The sequence below is a fragment of the Gallinula chloropus genome, assembly GCF_964237585.1.
Source record: "Gallinula chloropus genome assembly, chromosome: 9".
NCBI lineage: Eukaryota > Metazoa > Chordata > Aves > Gruiformes > Rallidae > Gallinula > Gallinula chloropus.
The window spans coordinates 16,489,061-16,508,337 of NC_140094.1; the positions used below are offsets into that span (position 1 = coordinate 16,489,061).

The 19,277-nt window shown below is 41.1% G+C and overlaps 1 protein-coding gene across 1 annotated transcript in view; it reads right to left on the reverse strand.

Annotated features, from left to right (window-relative positions):
* ADAMTS17 (ADAM metallopeptidase with thrombospondin type 1 motif 17) overlaps positions 1-19,277 on the reverse strand; it is a gene marked incomplete at both ends in the record, with an annotated part of 181,627 nt that overhangs the window by 76,679 nt on the left and 85,671 nt on the right. Inside the window, 2 exons of the mRNA XM_084268070.1 lie at positions 11,833-11,983; positions 13,112-13,252. Coding sequence (XP_084124196.1) covers positions 11,833-11,983; positions 13,112-13,252 — 292 coding nt within the window. The remainder of the gene's footprint in view (positions 1-11,832; positions 11,984-13,111; positions 13,253-19,277) is intronic.

The window sequence follows — 19,277 nt, forward strand, 5'->3', positions numbered from 1 at the left end:
AAAATGAAGGGAAGCGTCAGAGTGCAGAGTGCAGAAGGGTGCAGAGAGCATGTATTGCCACTTCTCTAGGTTTCAGCCCCTCTCTCACACATAACCACAAAGCTTCAGAGCAGAACATGATGAGAAACTCTTCAGCCTCATCTCTTGAATGCCCTGAACAGCAACTTTGCCCTGTGGTTCCAGGAGGAAACTCTCTGCTTCTGCTTTCTGTCAGAAAGGAGACCATGGCTGAAGGTGTAATGGAATTCACTGTGTCCCTTAAGAAGTTGTTCTAGACACCTATGAGCACCATTGCTAAATATCTGTGTATTTTGCAATGCCACTATTTGTTAAGCTTCAGTTCCGAGTCCCTGGATTGCAACCTGCATGTAAATTAGTCAGGGTTAAATTCCCACCTTCGATGTAAAACTGGGAGAAGGAGGGGTGGTGGTGGAAACAAAAAGTCATAAAAATGAAGCAGGTTTTTGTAACATTTTGATTGCCAGCCAGAATTCCTCCAGAGCCCAAGGAAGGTGGAAGGTGCTAATATGCCTAGGTATGACCATGGCCTGGGGGGACCAGTGGGCACAGATAACCTCAAACAGGAGTGTCTGTACCAGCAGAACTACAGAACTGAGACCAGCCCTTGGGTATAACTGGAGCAAGTATTAACATACATGTACATGTTTGTGCATATACATACATGCACACACACATATATATTTACAGGGAGATAAATAAAGAAAAAAAATCTCTCTTAGCGGCACCAACCTTTCTGAAACTTCCCATCTCTGAGGTATGGAAAACACAGGATTTTTATAGCATCCCTGTGTTTGATCCCCAACACTAAATGCAAAGCATATTTCAGGAAACAGTTACAGACAAATCTGGTAACTGCGCTGCAGCTCTGTGTTCTAGTGCCATACCACTACAAAGCTCCAACAGTCCCCTGTATTTAATACAGCATTCAGATACCCCAGCAAAGATTAAACCATCAGCTTTGGTATTGTATGTTCCCAAGATGTTTTATCATGTTAATAGCTCATTTCAAAAGAGATCATATATCCTCCTCAGCTACAATAGAAACCCAAACAAAAATCCCCATTAAATAGTCCTTAGCTAACCAGTCGCAGTGAGTGACTTTTTAATAGTTAAATAGCCAGCTTTGTAGGGAAATATCAAAGTGAGAAATGGCAGGACTTGAAAGGAAGTTGCTTGTGTATGAGTGGCAATTCAGAGCTTACAGTGATACAGAAGAAGCCATCAAAAGAGTTATTTTACTGCTAATTGTAAATTCAGCAGCCAGCTTTTAGAAGGCAGGTCTCTGCCTGCAAAGTCTTCCCTACAGCCAGTTAGGATTTTCCAATGATAGATATTTTACACTGGAAAAATATTGATTTGTTGAAACTGTCTGTGGAGAAAGGTCATCTTTGGAGCAGCTCCCAGCTTGAAATATTTCCAAGAGAAAAATAATTTTTTTTTTTAAAAGCGAGATAGTTGTTGTAAATTTTTCTTTCTTTCTTTCTCTTTTTAATTTAAATACTTGTTCAACTGAAACCTTAAAGAATTTATACAGACAGAAAATATAATTTAAAAATTGCCATGAAAATTTACATTTTTATAAAGGTGCAAATTTTAGACTCTCAAAAATTCCTGGAAGAGAGGAAAACTTGTCTGCACATCTGTTAGAAACCAATCCTGAGAGAGGTCACAGTCCGGAAACTCTCAAGCTTGGAGATATCTGCTTGGCAGGAGAAGGACGCTTCCGATTACAGGTATTATAATGGCATCTATTTGAGAAAGGGGCCTTGCTGTGCCAGGTGTTTTCTCTTCCTCAAAGAGCTTGCAATCTAAACAGACTCCGGGGAGCTTGGAGATAATGGAAGCTTTATCCCTCTCTTATAGGTGGGAAGATGAGGAACAGAAAGGGATTAAATCTCTTTGCTGAAAGTCTGCTGGGAAACAAGGAAAACCGCTGCTGGGAGCTCTGCAGTCCTCTGCTCAGCGTCACAGCCACAGGCTCACGCTGTCTGCTCTGGCTAAACTTCAGGGTAAAACCAGAAACAACTCCTGGGATACTCCCAGGAACATGTCTGGCTGTGGGCCTTCCCACCTTTCACAGCTTTTCCCATTTTTTCACAACACACAGCGTTTCTGAAGATGGTGTTTACCTTACGTGTAACTCCATCCCACACGTGGGCCAGCACAGGCTCGCAGCGTGTGAAGCGCTACGACCACTCACACGCGGCTGGAGGGAAGTGATCTATTTTAGGTTCTTTAACTCAGTGCTGCAGCTGGAAATGAGGAGAAGCCAGAATGAATTCAGCCAGTTCTTTGCCCACAGGCAGTGAGTCTCGAGTTTGCTAGTTACTGGGTTAGCTATTGCATCACCACTGTTACTAAATTCAGTGTGATTCTGCCCAATGACTTCATATGGTCTCAAGGAGAAGAAAAGGACTCACAATACTCCCCCTATGTCAAAGCCTCAGATTATTACCTGCAAGGGAGAGTTTCTGAATCTCCAAAGCATAAGAATCCAATGAATAAAGGTGTCCTTCCCATCAAGGAACAACACAACAGAAGCTTCTTTCCCTACAAATTCACTCCCTCACCTTGGATTCATCCAAAAAAAGAAACGCTTATTTCTCCTGAGAATGATTTGCTCCTGCTGCTGACTGCCCACTGAGAAGAAGAACCTCTTATTTCTGGCAGCATAATTAAACCACCATGAAACCAATTATTCTGTCAAACCAAAGGGATTATGAAGAAGGATTTGAGAGTAAATATCCTTTAGGAAGAGGAGCAAGAGACCACGTAACACACAGGCATGCTTATAAACACTAGTATCTCTTTTCTTTGGCCGAGATTTTGGCTTGGCCCATAGCTAACCATGAGACAAAACATGCTCATAAACAGAATCCTAATTAACACCTATTAAGTACAATAAACACACAGTTTACACATGCTTTCCTGTTCAAAACACTATGTATATGTTCTTGAAACCTCACAGCATGCTTCTGAGAAGGAATTCTTTACACAAGGAAGTGAGAGAAACAATGCCCCCAGTTGACACACCTCACTGCTTTTGATTTGGGTGCAGAAGTAATTGACAATCTACAATGGACCACAAGGGAGGTGAGCACCTTGTTTGCAACCGCTGTTAGGTGGAACTTGTTGTTGAAAACTAGATGAAAGGAGCCACATGCTGACTCAAACAAGGGGACTGTGAAGTTTGAGTACACATACCAGTGGCCAGCTGCTGACCTTTCTCTAGAGCTGATACTCCCAGGAGCAATTGGTAGGTTCCACAGTGGAAGCATCTGTGTCCAAATGACAGACCTGATCCAAACGTCAAAGGAAGGTTTGAAAAAGAATCACAAGGACCATCCTGGAATATTCAGTCAATGGTCAATATCCTGGAACTTCTCCTTTCAACAAAGCAGTGCAACAATCCCACAAACTCATAATGTGCTATTTTACCCATTAATTACAACATTTACTGTTGGACAGAAAGTGTCTCCGACTGTATTACAAAAACAATCATACAATCTTTTTAGATTCAATTATAAAAGGTTTCTTTTAAAAATATTTCCCTGTTTTAACTACTTGGTGATCACCTTGTTTCTTCAGAAAAAACAACTCTGCTGCTCGCAGCATAAGAACAACATGGAGCTGTTTGGAGCGAGTCCCATGCAGGCCATGGAGATAGATGCTCAGAGGGTGGAGCACCTCTGCTCTGGAGAAAGGCTGAGAGCGCTGTGGAGGTTCAGCCTGGGGAAGAGAAGACTCTGGGGAGACCTTACAGCATCTTCCAGTCCCTCAAGGGGCTCTGGGAAAGCTAGAGAGAGACTGGTGGCAAGGGCAGGGAGGGACAGGACAAGGGGGAATGGCCTTCAGCTGCAGGAGGGGAGATTTATATTATATATTAGGAAGAAATTCTTCCCTGTGAGGGTGGGGATGCCCTGGCATAGGGTGCCCAGAGAAGCTGGGGCTGCCCCTGGGTCCCTGGTCAGGTTGGATGGGGCTTTGAGAACCCTGGGCTGGTGGGGGGTGTCCCTGCCCATGGAACGGGTGGCCCTGGGTGGGCTTTGAGGTCCCTTCCAACCCAAACTAGTCTGGGATTCTATGATACAAAAGCAAAAGTTCACATTATGCTTTTTGGATTAACGGGCCCAAATAACCTGCCAACAAACAAATTTCAAGGTAATTCCCCTTTATATTAGTTACTTCATCAATGCAACTCCATTAACTTAATGAACAGCCTCTTCTTCAAAACTTGTGTGAGTGGAAAGTCAGCAACATCAGACCCAAGTGTATAAAATCAACAAGATTGTTTTAACTCTCGAGGAAATGGCCCTTGACAGTTAAAGAACTCTTAAGGAAATGGTCCTTGAGAGTTTAACTGCTTTCCTGTGCTACTCTTTTCCTTGTAGAACAGAACAAAAAATTCAACACAGTCATTTCCGAGCTTTGTCAATGTTCTGTGTCCGAGAAAACAAACCAAACTGAACCCAGTGAACACTAAGGGACTCACAATGGGTTTGGTACTTTGAGCTAGATGGCTTGATATGCATCACTCCAACTACCAACACAGGGATCCCAGATGAAATGTACCTATATATATATATATATATACATGGAGTGATACCAAGAGCTTTTGGATCTACAATGAAAAGGTAAGAATGCTTCCCTTTCGTCCTTAAAGGAGAAAGATAAAATATCTGTCAGCTTATAAAACCAGTAATTTACCATGACACGGTGCTCTCCACAGACAGATCTGGATGACTCAGGTCTGAATGAAATCAACTGGTGGCAGATGAAAGATGAGGAATCAGAAAAATCCAGACCTCTCATGTTAGCATAAGGAAAACCAAGCTATTCAAGAGCTGCCCAAAACACAATTAGAGACAGGAAGATGAGTCCTGACCTCTCCAGTGTGGATGCAGCAGGGATCTTTAGCCAAGTGTGCCATCACCTCTCTATGAATGGCTCTGCAGGATAGATGGTAAGAGACAGAGAAACGTAAACCTTCTTTGGAGAGGGGTTTGGCCCACTGCAAGCTCTTCACCCTTTTCTCTGAGGAAGTTAAACTGGAATTAATTACATTTACAGTAGAAATGTGCAATGCAGCATCCAGAAATTGTTCCAATCTGGGGGAGATACAAGAAACCAGTATTTGGAGAAGAGTGGTTTGAGATGTCTGACTGGAAATATTTCAAGGAGGGCAACCTTTCAAGTCTGGTAGAAGCTCAGGGCTTCTGGAAAACCACACAGCTTCTCTGAGACTCAAAATCAGATGGCAAAAACCAAACACATTCAAACCTACTTCTACTCTTAAAAATTTAGGCCATGATTGAACCTCCCGAACACACATCATGATGGAAGAAAAACTGACAAAAGCAGCAATGGCAACGACACTGCACGGAAAGGCAAAAATGAGGGGCTAGTAATGAAGCTGGTCACAATTAATTCAATAAATGAGAATGGATCCTGCCAGACAAGCAGTGGAAGACTCCCATTCTGCCAGAGAAGGCACTAGTGAGTAGAAAACATTTTGGTTTTTAGCATGGTATTATATATGCCACATGTTAAGTCCTGCTCTGAGTATCATACCACACGTAGTCTACCAAGCAAAGGTTTAGGAGTTCACAGTGTGATGCTATCATCTAGATATCTGCCTGTGATGAAGGAAGGACAAGAGCTTCATGAAAGTTTCATCATCAACCTGACTACTTCCATCAAATACTGTGTTTGCAATTTAAAGCCTGATAATTCTGGCCTTGAATTTGGCAACATCTATCTCTTACTGTCTTCTGCAAGAGTGATATTGACTCTGTAACTCCCAGAGATCTCCTCAGCCCTAACAACTGATTGTAGGATAAGAAAAGTGTTGATTTTTTTAAAGAGGCAGTGTTGTCTATTAAAAACACCAGCAAACAAAAACCTGAGAAAATTGAAGAATGAAATCAGGGATGGTGTTTCTTGGCCATGGGAAAAGAGGAGAAAGGTACAGTAAAATAAATATAGCTACGTATACCCACAGTTCAGATGTGGTTTGAAGCTTACGAGTTTTCTTTTGAAGTGCTTTGCAGATGGGAAGTTCCCAGAAGGCCACTGGGAGAGGTCTGACTGCCCTTCGAGCTTGTTATACACTATTTTCAGGCTGATACTCAATCATATTTTGGCTAATTTCGTTAAGTTCAAACTTCAGCTGTAGATGCCACATCACAAGGCTACACTAATTCTTTCTCCCTCCCCTTGTGTCTTAATAAGAAATGTAGGATTGCCAAGCTCAAGTACTCGATTCTTAATAGGCACTCAGTATTATTTTTAAAAGTTTATTATTTTTATATTCTTAAATTTCCACATTGTATTTTTATAATTTTATTTTGGTTCCTCTCTCTCTTTTTATTTTTCTTTAAACCACTGCACCAGAATGTGTTTTGACCATCTTCCAAACTGAAACACGTACAAAAATTTCTAAAGCATTCCAATAATTGTAAACTGGGCTGTGCTGCCCAGGCAGGAACTCTGCTTCTCTCTCTCTTTCTTTCTCTCTCTCCCTTAAACAAAAATTATTTCCACTGAAAATAAAGAGAAAAAGTTCTTTTTGCAACATACAGAAGCAGTGAAATAGGACACTTCAGCTTCATATGAAACAGGCAATGTGAAAATAGTCTGAATTTTAACAGCCTACATTAGGAAAACTATAAAATACAGTATGGCAATTAGGTAAATTGTTACTTTTACTTCTAAGAAAGAAAATAAAATTATATTTCAGAATTTCCAGGCTTCTACCCTGCAAGCCTTAAGAAAGCCAAACCCATCCTCTTCCAAATATTATTTATTATTGTTATTATTATTATTACAGCTATTATATAAAAGCTAAAATGTGTAATGGAAACTTATGTAGATAAAGTATCAGATTGTATAGAAAATGACAGTGCAACCTATTCTTTTCAGGATAAATCAGCTCTCAACCTAATTACCACGCTCTCGTAAATATTCTATACATTACTAAATAATAGGGCTCACTATCATTGCCTGGTCTTGCAAATGACTCTGTGAAGGAAAAGCAAACAGAGGCCCATTGATTCACATGCCTGGAGTCCAAGTCTACTCCGACAGTCTCTTTGCAAGATCGAGGGCGCAGCAAGACCCACAATTGCCACCAAAACATCAGATAGGAAAACTGAAGGGGTATGTAAAATCCACTTGATTGTTAGAATCGGTGTTTTTTGCTTTACTTAGTTTATTTGATTCCTCTTCCTTTTACATTTAAGCCCAGAAATCTAGCCAGTCTCCTTTGGCTTGCAATCACTTTGCCCTCCAATTCTGTGCTGTTGCTCCATGTGTGTAGATACTGGGAGATACTGATATGCTTTTAAACCCCCCTTGAAATTAAGAACAAACAGCAGAGCTAATCCTAGCTGTTTCTATTTTTCTAAAACCAGTGTCATGTCAAACTCCACATTCCTAGTTACATCTGAATTGACAGTGTCCCCTTTGCAGAAAAAAAGCTCTTTGTAGCACTGCTAATCTCTTTCCACATGCCATTTTAGCCTAAGAACAGTTTTGACTCAAAACAATACTGAAAGATAATGGTTATGTAAAAACCCGCAAAAATGTGTTAATAATAAATAAGCCAAAAGGCATATAAACCAAAAAGCCAAACACTGGATACAAGAGATAGAAATCACATTTTTTCCATAAATATAATTTCAGTGCAAAAGCCTCTGTTAGTGGGCATGCCAGTCTGAAAAATACACCAGGGTTCTGATTAAATACACAGCATATTTTCCTGTGAGGTTATGAACGATGCGTTTTTAGGCGCTTCTTGGGGAGAAACACCATCGCTGCTCTGTGAGAGACTCAGCAGGAACCTGCTGTGCTTTTCCTCTCTCTGACAGCTCTGCAACCAAAGAGGTCAGCATAGAGTTAAAGCCTGCTCTTCATAGAAGCCTTCATCACTTGAGTGGGGTTGAAGCATTTTGCTGCCTCTAGAGTATGGGCCAAATGAATTCACAATACTTGATTCATAGCACAGTGTGGAGCTGAAGAACAGAGGTCAGACAGGTTGAACCTCCAGTAATTTCCACAACTGATCATGTTGGCCCTGGACTCAAGTCAACACTTAGCAACCAGAATCCCAAAAGATCTCTTGTGTTTGGGGTACAATGATAACTCCTACCAGGATTTTGCTCAGAGCTTGAGAATGACGAGGTCATCTATTGAATTTCTGCTAAACGCAACTATTCTCCCGCAAAAATGAAGGTCTCTGTGAGAAGTCTGAGGTGGTCCAAAAGCTCTTCTCACACTGCATGGTCTGTTTTGGTAAAGGCACATTTATATGTCGTGCTGGATAAGTGATCTCATGGATCAGACAATGCCTAACATTTGCAATGGGAAAGATTAACAGAAAGCACCATGTGAAAGCCCTTTTGATCCCTCCACTGGAGAAAACTATGTCACTTAGATATGGAGAACCAGTGAAGGGCCTTGAAATATTCATTATGTGTGAAAACTTCTGTACTCAAGAACTGCCTGAATTCTATTTCCCTATTCAGTTCCAATTCTTCTGCAGAGCCATGAAAACATTTACTTTCCCGATGATGAGCAAGGACTCACCATCTACCACTCAGGGTAAAGTTAATCCAAAACCAGCTCCCTGGATGTATATCGAACCAATAAAACCAAAAGGGACTTGCATTTCCTCAAGGGACTGGCAGGTAAGCTTGCCATTTATTATTCATACAGTATCATAACAGAAACAGTGCTTCTCAAATAAATTCTTGTTCCCTGCCTAACAAGCATCCACCTCAAAGGCTGATTCCACAGCTCCTTAACAGGCAGCATGCACTAGTAACTTTCACCTAACACTGATGTTACAAAACCAGATACTAAACTATAACAACTCAGAGGTCACAGATTCCAACAATAGGCTATGACTAAGCTCATTATCATCTCCTTACGCTGTTAATTAGTTAATTTTTCTTAATTTTTCATGTATTAAAATGTAGGTGCAATGTCCAAGCTCAAGAATATAATATGCCTAAAGCTGGGCCTACCTCATATGTTTTCATTTTTGTTCTGCAAATTTGGAGCAGAATAGCTGCAGGATGGTTGGTTTGGCAAACTTGGAATTCTGAGAGCTACTACTTTGCACTGAGGCATCTGAGTTATCATTAAAAACAAACATGGAAGAAGAATTTTGGAGATGCAATCTGAAATATCCAGATCAGGTTGAATATTCACAGATTAACTATCTAGTTGAACCAGTGCCTGAGGTCCAGACACTGCCAAGCATTTAGGCATCTGACTCTGTGAAGGTAAAGATTACATTCCTCTAAAACCTTGGGCTTTGATGCCTTTAAGGGAAAGAGCTAACTGCCCAGAAAGCTTGTGCAGTTGCTTCAAAATGTCAAAATTCTGGATTAATCTAATCTCTGAAATTTGCTCTACAACCTAATTGCATGGCATTTTTGAATACAGGTCCTTAGTTTGCCTGATATAATTATGTAGCTCAACAGTCTCCAATGAAATGTTATAATGTCACTCTTTTATTAAATAAGAAAATAGACAGTAGACACATGTAATCATAAAAAGATTGAACAGGCTCATTTCCTGAACTGTATTTCCTTTTCATAACAAATATTTACCCTTAAATGTTTATTACTTTTACATTTGGATTTTTTTAATACTTTATTGAATTAAAAATACCACATTGCCATTGGCTAAAAGAGGAGACAGCTGTATTTGCCAATAATTTCTCCAGCTAATGCCAATGATTAGTGCCAATTTTTTTTTTTTGGTTCATATTTTTGTAGACAGCTTTGGGACTCAGGATAGGAGCATTCTGCAGATGAGGCATGAGAAACACAAAGGTGAAAAGAACACAAACTTCTAAGGTTTAAAAATTAAAGCTGATCATCTCCTCTAAAGAATTTCTTTTCATTGACCTCGAACACCCATTCAGAGTAGCACACAGGATGCAAATATTTACTTAAATTAATGGGGTGTGATACATTTGATCCAAAGCTTCACAGTGTGAATGCTAACTCTTAACTCTTATCTGTAACAGAAAAATACTTCTAAATAAGTGATTAAAAATTTATTTATTCTGCTGAAGTTCTATAAGGCTTTTCATTAGAAAGTACTAAAGTCTTCACAAAATATGCTTTTCTTTGGGAGATGCTAAAGGAGTGATGGAAGAAAAGAGCATAATTTTCACTGTGTTCTAAAGACATCAAATACTAAGACTGGTGAAAAACCTTAGGAGACACAAACACCTGCTGTCTGTATCTTACAGAGAACAGTGCCTGTTGGCTCATTATTCTGGCAAGCAACTTGTCCCTGAAGCAATTCCAGACTGGACATGCAATTTCTGCATGAGAAATGCTGACCACCTACCAGTAGGCTGACATTCTCATTAGGCACCAGGCTATCCAGAAACAGAATGTTTTTTATTGCAGCAAGGGAAATAGCCAGTATCCCTTCCAACAGCAGTCAAGCTGGGTGACACCCACACAAGTGGAAGAACTTGAATCATCCTGGGTAGATCTGGGGTTTTCTTTATGGACCTATATTCTAATACTTTGCTTCCAGTACAGTAGTCCTGGTGGTCTGCATTTTCTCCATGGAGCTGGAAAATCCAACCTACCCAGATTCTTTTCTTATTGTTTTATATTAGTTAGTTTCCAAATCCAAAATAAATAAAACAGCAAATGTGAAACTAAGAGCATGTTCCCAGGACTTGCATGTGTTCAACAGTTTTAGTAATTTGGCACTTAGGGACCTCAGTTATCATTGATCCTTATTTTCTTTGTTAACGCTGAATTAAGACCCCAAGATTGTTCAGAAAGGGAATAAGGGACCACTAAAATATACAAATGGCAAGTTAATGACAGCAAGAAACCTGGCTGCTTCACACCTGCTATGTAGGTCAGAATGCCACCAGCTCGTGCTGGTGACATGACTTTCTTCTAGATATCTTCAAAGACACACTGGAAGGAAGCATTTCTCCAGTTGCTCTCTGGAGTGGGATATAGAGAAGCTCTGGTCAGAATGACAACATCTAATTATGTTCAGGACTTTAGGAAAAGTTTAGTCCTCTAAATTCCAGAGGACAAGTCAGAGAGCCTCATCTCAAATATGACCTACTTTTAGAGCCACCAAAAATCAGTGTTTTCATTTTGCCAACCAACCATGTGATATAAGTCATTTTGCACCCAAATCCAGACTAAACATTATGTTGCTTAGAAAACACATGGGAAAGGGCCTAATTCTGCCCAAATCTCTAAATAGCCTCATCAAGCAAGCAGTTATTAATATTTGCTTGGCACAGAGTCAGTCAGCTCCTAAGAACATTGCAGCAGTGTGAAGGCAAGGTCTATTGAAAGATCCAGTCATCTAAGCTCTGGCAGAGGGGTTGGACTACATGATCTCCAGAGGTCCCTTCCAAGCCCTATCATTCTGTAAACTGACCCTGTGGAAGCAGGCAAGAACTCTTGTGAGAAGAGACTTTCACCTCAGTTGAACTTCCAGCAAAACAATCTCTACTGAGCACTTCAGCAAAACAGTGTCAAAAGTCCCTAAATTAACACTGAACACAAACAAATGCTTTCCTGGGTCTGCTCTGGGAGATTAACAAGACCATGTGGGGAAAGGAGGAGGACTGTGTGAGAATGTACTGCTGACACAAAGGTCACTGGGAGTGATTTTGCATCAGCAGTGCTGAACATGCTGAAAATCCCATTAGGAAGCTCTGAGGAAAGTACAGGTTCCTTTCTGTGTCTTTGACAGCTTTATTTCCCCTACCTACTTGTTTCCCAGGTACACCCCATGAGTTCTTACCTCCATATTCTTACAGAATGTAGCATTGGTCCCAAAAAGTATCTGGCACTGTTCATCGGCACTGTAGTGCATTCCAGGCAGCTTGTGAGGGAGCCGCACGGCATATTGGCTTCGGGGGTCTGTTACCAGCAAACAGGTGCTGACCTTGGACCTGTGGAGTGTAAGAATCAAATATGCCTTTAAGGGAAAGCACCTTTGAACTGGAGCGTCAGATCATCGCTGTAGAGAAGCTGTTGTCCTCTCTTTAACAGAGAATCTGATGATCTCATGTGAAACAGCAGTGATTTTCTCCAGTGCATATCCAGAAGCCTTCTAAATCATGGAAAATTACAGAGAGAAAGGTGCCTGAGAACTCATCCCTGGCCTCAGGCCACAGGGCAGAATCAACTATATTCACACCATTCTGGGTTAAACATCTGTCTAAACTATTCCAAAAAATCTGATGGAGAGTCACTTCTGCCCTCAGGCTATCCAGTCCAAAGTTTCATGAGCCTTAAAATGACAGCTAGAAAGTCTTCTATCATGTCTCATCTGAATCCCCCAGCTGAATTTTAAGCCCCTGACTTATTTTCTTACCCATCAGAGGCATAAAGTCCCCAAAGTGGGGAAATTTTCATGCTGAACCCATTTCTACCAACAAAAGCATGGGCCACAGTGCCAGCCACTGTTTGACACAAAGCTGCACTGTAGGTTTAAGACCACAATTACAGAGTTCAGACAATTTCAATGCTTGTTATAGTACATGAGAGTTAACAAGCAGGACAGAAATCCTTCCTTAACTCTTGAATATGATGAACTGAGATATGGATGCAGTGGGAAAGAAGTTTATACTGAACTGTTTAAGACCAACATTCACTGAGGAGTAAGAAAACACATCAGAATTACCTCCAGGCAAAGCAAAGTTTCCATAAAATAATAACAATAATGACAGTAAAAGCTACAGTACAAAGCTGGCAGCATCCTTCAGCAGAGATTTTTTCAGGCCACCTACACACAAATTTTGGTTATTGCAGGCACAAAGGCCGTTTTTTGTAACATGAAGGTGATCTGAGATTGTTTTTAAGAAGTTATCAGTACCCTGACAACTCCATCCAATTCTTCTACCTCTCTGCAAACCTTTTTCAAAGGGGCTACAGCAAAGGAGACGGATTCAGACTTGCACACCCTAATAACACAGGCACATGCTTTCTTTTTAAGGAAAATTGTTTAGACTTTCACTTCCAAATCACACAGTGGATTCTTGCCTGACAGGATGTTTGATAATCAGCACGATGCTTACTTTAGGAAGTTTTCGAGGTCATCGCGGCTGCATGAAGACCAGGAAAGGTCACTTGGGTTCCTGCCCTTCACCCATTCTCCAGACATAATGTGAGACCTCCCTGCACAGGGTTGGTGATCATCATCATGGCTCATTCCCATGCTGTTTGATTGAAACAAAACAAGACAAAAAAAACCTATCAAGTTATGATGTGGGTTTCTAATTTCCCCTTGGACTTAGTAATTAGCAATTAACAAGTCACAAACAGGCTGCATATATAACACAGAAACATTCACCTACCACTCTGAGCACCTGATTCATGAATAAACTATAGGTTCCTGTAATTTAAACATTAATTTCACAAAGGGTTTAGTATTTCTGTGTTTGAAACTTGTAAATGTGCTGCTTATGGCCTTTCCTACTGAATTGTAAATATTTGTGGGTTCACAAGAAGTGAACCTGGAGAAGTGATGTAGCACTGTTGGAGGATACCTGTCAGAATATCAAAGCCAGTAGTTACTGAAAATTATGGATTGCTTTTCCAAGTCTAGTGGATATGGTCCCTATAATCATACCTTGAGAAACATCAACAAATTAATACTGGGGACAAGACAATTTTGTTGTTGCACCATTATGAATTTGGAATATCTACTGTTAGAAAAAATACTTCTCTAAATTTGTGACAGTACTGTACAACTCTTCTTCCATCTAAATTTGAAGTTGATCCTTCTTTGAGTGGTGGGTTGGATCAAACGACCTGCAGTGGCCCTTCCAACTGCAATTAGTCTATGACCCTCTTACAGCAACGCTCAGATGGGAGCCTGGGGCAGAATCAAGACCTCATTTCTGCAAGCACTGTCCAAATGAGAAGACTGTCCCATGCCAGTCTCAGCAAGAACAGAGTATGGCCTAAGCAGCAAAACACTTGTCATTAGCAGAGTCTCTACCATTGGGCTGCTACAGTAAATCACTGTTCAGAAGAACTCTCTGTTGTCATTATAGGAAGGTGAGACTCCTCTGCTGGAGGTAAGCCTTTGTGAACAGCCCTCATGGTGGCAAAGAAGGGATAACTGATGTGACCAAGTTCACCTGTTACACCAGTGAAATGTCAGAAGCCCCCACTGGCAGTCCTACACTCAGCCCATCCATCATACCATGCTGCTTGGCAGCAAAAGCAAGGTAAGGGTTTTCCATCCTACTTTGAAATGATAATTTTAAAAAAAAAAGTAAATTATATGGAATAACAACATTTTGAAACATTAACATTCTTCCTTAAATTCCAACAAGAAAGGGAAAATGGCTTTCAGAAGAAAGGTGCCTTGTATGGTCAGTGTCACCTCCTAGCAAAACAACGGTCATCAATTCAGGTCTGGAAACGCAGATTAATAGGATCTCAGCAGGTCTCCAGCTGGCTGGACTGAATAACCAGGAGCAGTCCCTTTAAATATGGTGTTGGATTCTTTAATCCATGCTAGTTCTCAACAAATCTGAGGCTCCTGTTTGCTTTCTGACTATGATCTTGGCTTTGCTTCTCTTCAAGTTTTGGGATTCAACTGTTTGAAGCCTAAACACAACATACATTTCTAGTTGCAATGAACCAAAACCAGCTTCAGCAGTTTGATAATTATGGCTTAGATTAAACCACCATCTATGTTATTTTTAGCTTAAAGTGAAGATTATATGGTGGAGTCTATTATTTTAGGTTTATCTCCAGGGACATTATTATTTCTAGCAAAACTACATTTAATATAATTTTTAGACTCAGAAGTTCAGAGTTATTCTTGTTTTTAAACCTTTGTGGGTTTTCAACACAGCAGAAACATTAACATCAAGCACATCTTGTTTGATGCACACAGAAATAATTTAACAGTCTATTAGTAACTTTAACTTCAAAACAGTAAAGAGTGAAATTCCTGCTCCACTGAAGTGAATGGGAGTTTTGCCACTGACTTCAATGGAGCCTGGATTTCACTCCAAATATTTTACCCATGTTGTTTCTACACACAGCAAAAACTCTTCACATGCTAAGGAGAACGTTCCAGCAGTATTCCTCCAATGCAAATAAGCCCATCTAAAGTTTGCATTCCTAAAAGTCAGGAAAGAAAGAGCTAAGTACCATGAAGCCAGGTATGTAAGCTAGCTGGAAGTCTTCCACAGGAAAGTTTGCCCAGAAATGCCAGCTTAGAAGGCCTGTGGGCATGCAGCAATCGTTTAACTTCTCTAGTGGAAACAAGGCAGTTTTCCAAGATTTCCTTCAGCTTGCCTTCCTTGTCACTGCCACAGTGCTGAGACTCAAAGTTGGGTCCTTCAGGTTTATACTCTGTCAGGGCTTCTGTAGGACGGGAATTGGCAGCCCTCCCATTGTGGCAGCTTCCTGAACTGCCTCCTGGTTGGCACCTCAGCTGTTCCACTTGTAAGGGGTGAAAACAAATCATTTTCCTGACTTTCAAAGTGGTTTAGGCTTCCCGATTTTATCTCTTTCACATAAGACCAGTGTTTAGTCTGGGGCTGTTAATTAAGAAATCCTTTGTCAAATTTGTTGAAAGTGGGATTTTTTTTTATTGACAACAAGGACAACAGTTACTAATTAGTACATTTCTGTCCTTAATTTTATTTTAAACCTGACCTCATGAAAGGTGTCAACCTAGGAGAAATGCTGAGGCTAACATTCATTATTCAACCTTGATTTGCAGGGGTCTTTGAGGCAGACAGAATGTATTCTCCATAATGACCAAGTCAGAACTCACAGCTCAGAGTTATTTACAGTTGTCTTCTGAAATCAATTCAACCCTTACAAGTGTGGACATCAACATCTTTCTGAATCTGAATCATTCCTAATTTCTTAACAGAAATTCTTTTAAAAGTCATAAGCATAGAAGAATTGAAGCCGAACTATCAATATAAAGAAAAGGAGCTCTGCTAAGTCAAAAGAACGATGCCAGTTTATATTAGCCTGGGATCTGGCCTCAAGGTACATAGGCAACCTCTACTGGCCTCTCTGTGATGAGTTTCTGGTAGAATGAAACCAGCAACACCTCTGAAGCCTGTTTTAATTGGCAGTGCAGAACTTTTCCCAGCATCTACTTTACCTTACAATGACTCACTTGAGGAAAGGATTAAATGACCTGGAGGACTAAGGCATACCCTAGCATGCTAACACATTCTTTTCTGAAGTTCAAGGGTCTCCAGCTACATCAAAGGGATTGGTTTTTCCTAAACACATAGTAAATGTAATGCCATGCTGATTCTGTCACTAATGAACAGTGCCTCTGCTTTTAACAGAAATAAACCGGACAGAGGGTTATGTGTTTGTAACAAACAGCACCACAAGCACTGATTCAGTGCTTTGCATTTTCTTTGTGATCATCTGATCTTACCTGCTATTCAGAAGTTCACATGGAATTAGAAGCAGATAATCAGTCTTTTGAAATATTCTGTCTTGGGGAGGAGTTCTATTCCTACATGAACAGATCTTGAGAGAAGAGCCGATAAGAGTGGCTCTTAGATTAGAAGTAGGAATGTCAAAATGGGACCAGGTTACCCCGCTAACCCACTGCCCGCTGTGCTCTCCGAGTCATAACTGTCCATTTCATCAGGAGCAACAAACAGGCTGCTCATTACCCCTCACACCGCAAAGCCAGCAGTCATTGCAGACAGACTCAGTTTCCCTTTGTGCTGTTACTCTCACAGTCACTAGCTCCATTCAAAGCACAAGGTAAATCTCAGCCTTTGGTTCATTACTTTTTCCTCCTGAAGAGAATGAGATCCCACACAGGCAAGCAAGAACAGCTCTGACTGTCAGCTCTTAAACTCCTTTCACTCCGTGTTTCTTCTAAGCACAATGGGACTGTGGTTTCAAACTCCAGTTTCTTTTCTAATATAAATAATGCATTGGTTATCAGTCAAAGACACTAAGGCATCACCCAAGGAGTCCTGCAGCATATTTATTGTTGCTCATCATAAGTGAGTCCAGAAACGAGCTGAGTGACCAGTTTAAGTTCTAACCGTTAACACAATCACAGCAAGACAAATTTTAGCAGCAATCCCAGGGAGGCAGCAACAACATATCTCCTTGATGCTGTTTTTTGTAGAAAGAGACTTTAAAGCAGCATTGCTATGGATGAAAACCAGTATGCAATCTCTCAAAGCCTTGGCCTCTCTGGTCTGTGCTCCTTTCCAGGACACTCTTCCCCATCACAGTCTATGCAGCAATCAGAACTGGGTCGGGTTGCCAGAATTACACTCTGGGACTGAGCTGGCCAATTTTTTTCTATAACCCTTTTTAGCTAAATGCAATTAACAGCCATTTGTTTTCCCACAGCAATGCTAAATAAATACACTTGCTTTGTTTGTTTCGATCATTAGGGAAGCTTCTCCTCTAGACAGTTAATGTAACTAAACTGCTCTGTTTACCCTTGGTGTGTTTTCCAATGTTTCCTGTTATTCTTTAAAAGCCTGAGCCAAAGCGAACCAAAGCCTGTGGAAAGCCTCCTCCTCCTTCAATGCACTGTGCATTGCACCTCCAAGTTCTTAAGGTCATGTATACAAATCTTCATCAGAACTGCTATGAGTCTCGATAGGTTTCCTATTAAAAGCCCCAAATCCGAGCTAAAGGATAACACCAAGGGCTGGGAGAAACTGATTTAGGAGATACTTTGAATTTTTCCAACAGCTGAAACTTTGTGGCTGGTAACAGACCTCTTGAGAAATCCCCAGGATTATCATCACACACTCCCCCTCTGGTGGGAAGAGATTATGGAGTAGGGGCAAGAGGCAAGTTTGATAGAAAATAGGATAGAAAATAGCACCAGCAGTAAAATAAGAGCTTGTCTTCAGAAAAAGGCAGACACAAGGTAGCAAGTGAAAGAAAGAATTTTAAAGAAGGGAGGACTGAAAAAACCACACCCAGAAGTGGAAACACCACTAGCTTCTACAATCCCTCTGTTTCAAATAAGCACTTCAGCTGGCTGTTACTAAGAGCTTCTCCACAGCCTCCCTGTGAAAGCCAAACCATTCCACTTGTCTGCAAATAATTCAGGGTGAGTCAAATGCTGGTTCCCTTTGGAAACGCGTGACGCTCAGGACTAGCGAGGCTACCCAAGGCAACCTGCCTGTCACGCCAGCTGCTTATGAAACTTCTGCACGACACAGGCTTGATTGCTCTCCACACAAGTGGCACTAACCTCAAAGTCACATTTCTCCAAAGGATGGTGAGGCTGTACAGCAACCAAGAAGGAAATGAGGATAGTGGTCTGTCACTCCTGCAGACAGCAAAATCCAAGGGACAGTCTTTCTGTTCCTGAGGAATCAACTCAAATTGTGTAAATTTAGCGCGACATCAAAAGGGAAGAGCTCCTTGGGGCCACTTGACCTGCAGACCAACATGGACCCAAGGAACTGAGCAAAGAGCCTGCTACAGCCACATCCCAAATACAGAGGGCAGGAGCAGGCAGTGATATCTCTTGTTTCAAGTGAAGAGCTCAGTGGGGCCACTAAAGTTTTTACATTCTTGGCTGATCTCTGCTTGCTGGAAAGCATGTTTTCTCTACCTGTGTTTGTAACAGATGCTTCAGCCTGCAGATGTTCTCTAAAAGCCTGTATCTTCAAGGCAACAATGAGTTGCTAAGACCTGTATGCAGCACCAGGAGTTGTACATCACAGCAAGGTAGGTCACTACTGACCTTCTGAAAAGAGCATATGCAAGAAGTCATTCCCCATGACCCAGCTCGCGTGACTCACCCAGAGGTAATCACACATTAACTGCAGAACCAGGATTAAGCACAAGATTTCTTTCTAAACCCCACTGGAGAAATATAAATGCAAAGGGAGGGGAGGCTGGACAACATCCTCACGTAGTGTGAGGGGGAAGGGAGAAGGAGAGCCATAACTTATCTGCTCTGGCATTTCAGTGTGGGCAGGATGACAGTGCCCCATGGAAAGCCTGCTATTTAGAGATGTTAATTTAGATGTGGGCACAAATGCTATCCATTTATCCATATGAAGGACATAACTGAAATATGAAACTCCTCCCCCTTCCCACTTGCTATTGGGTCTCCATGAACGGTTGAGAAGGGAGTTCCGTCTCTGTAGTCCATCCAATCTCAACCACAAAGGAAGACACTGGTATGGAAGGAGGTTATACAGGGTGCATGGCTGACAGCTGAGAACATCAAACATGGCCATTAAA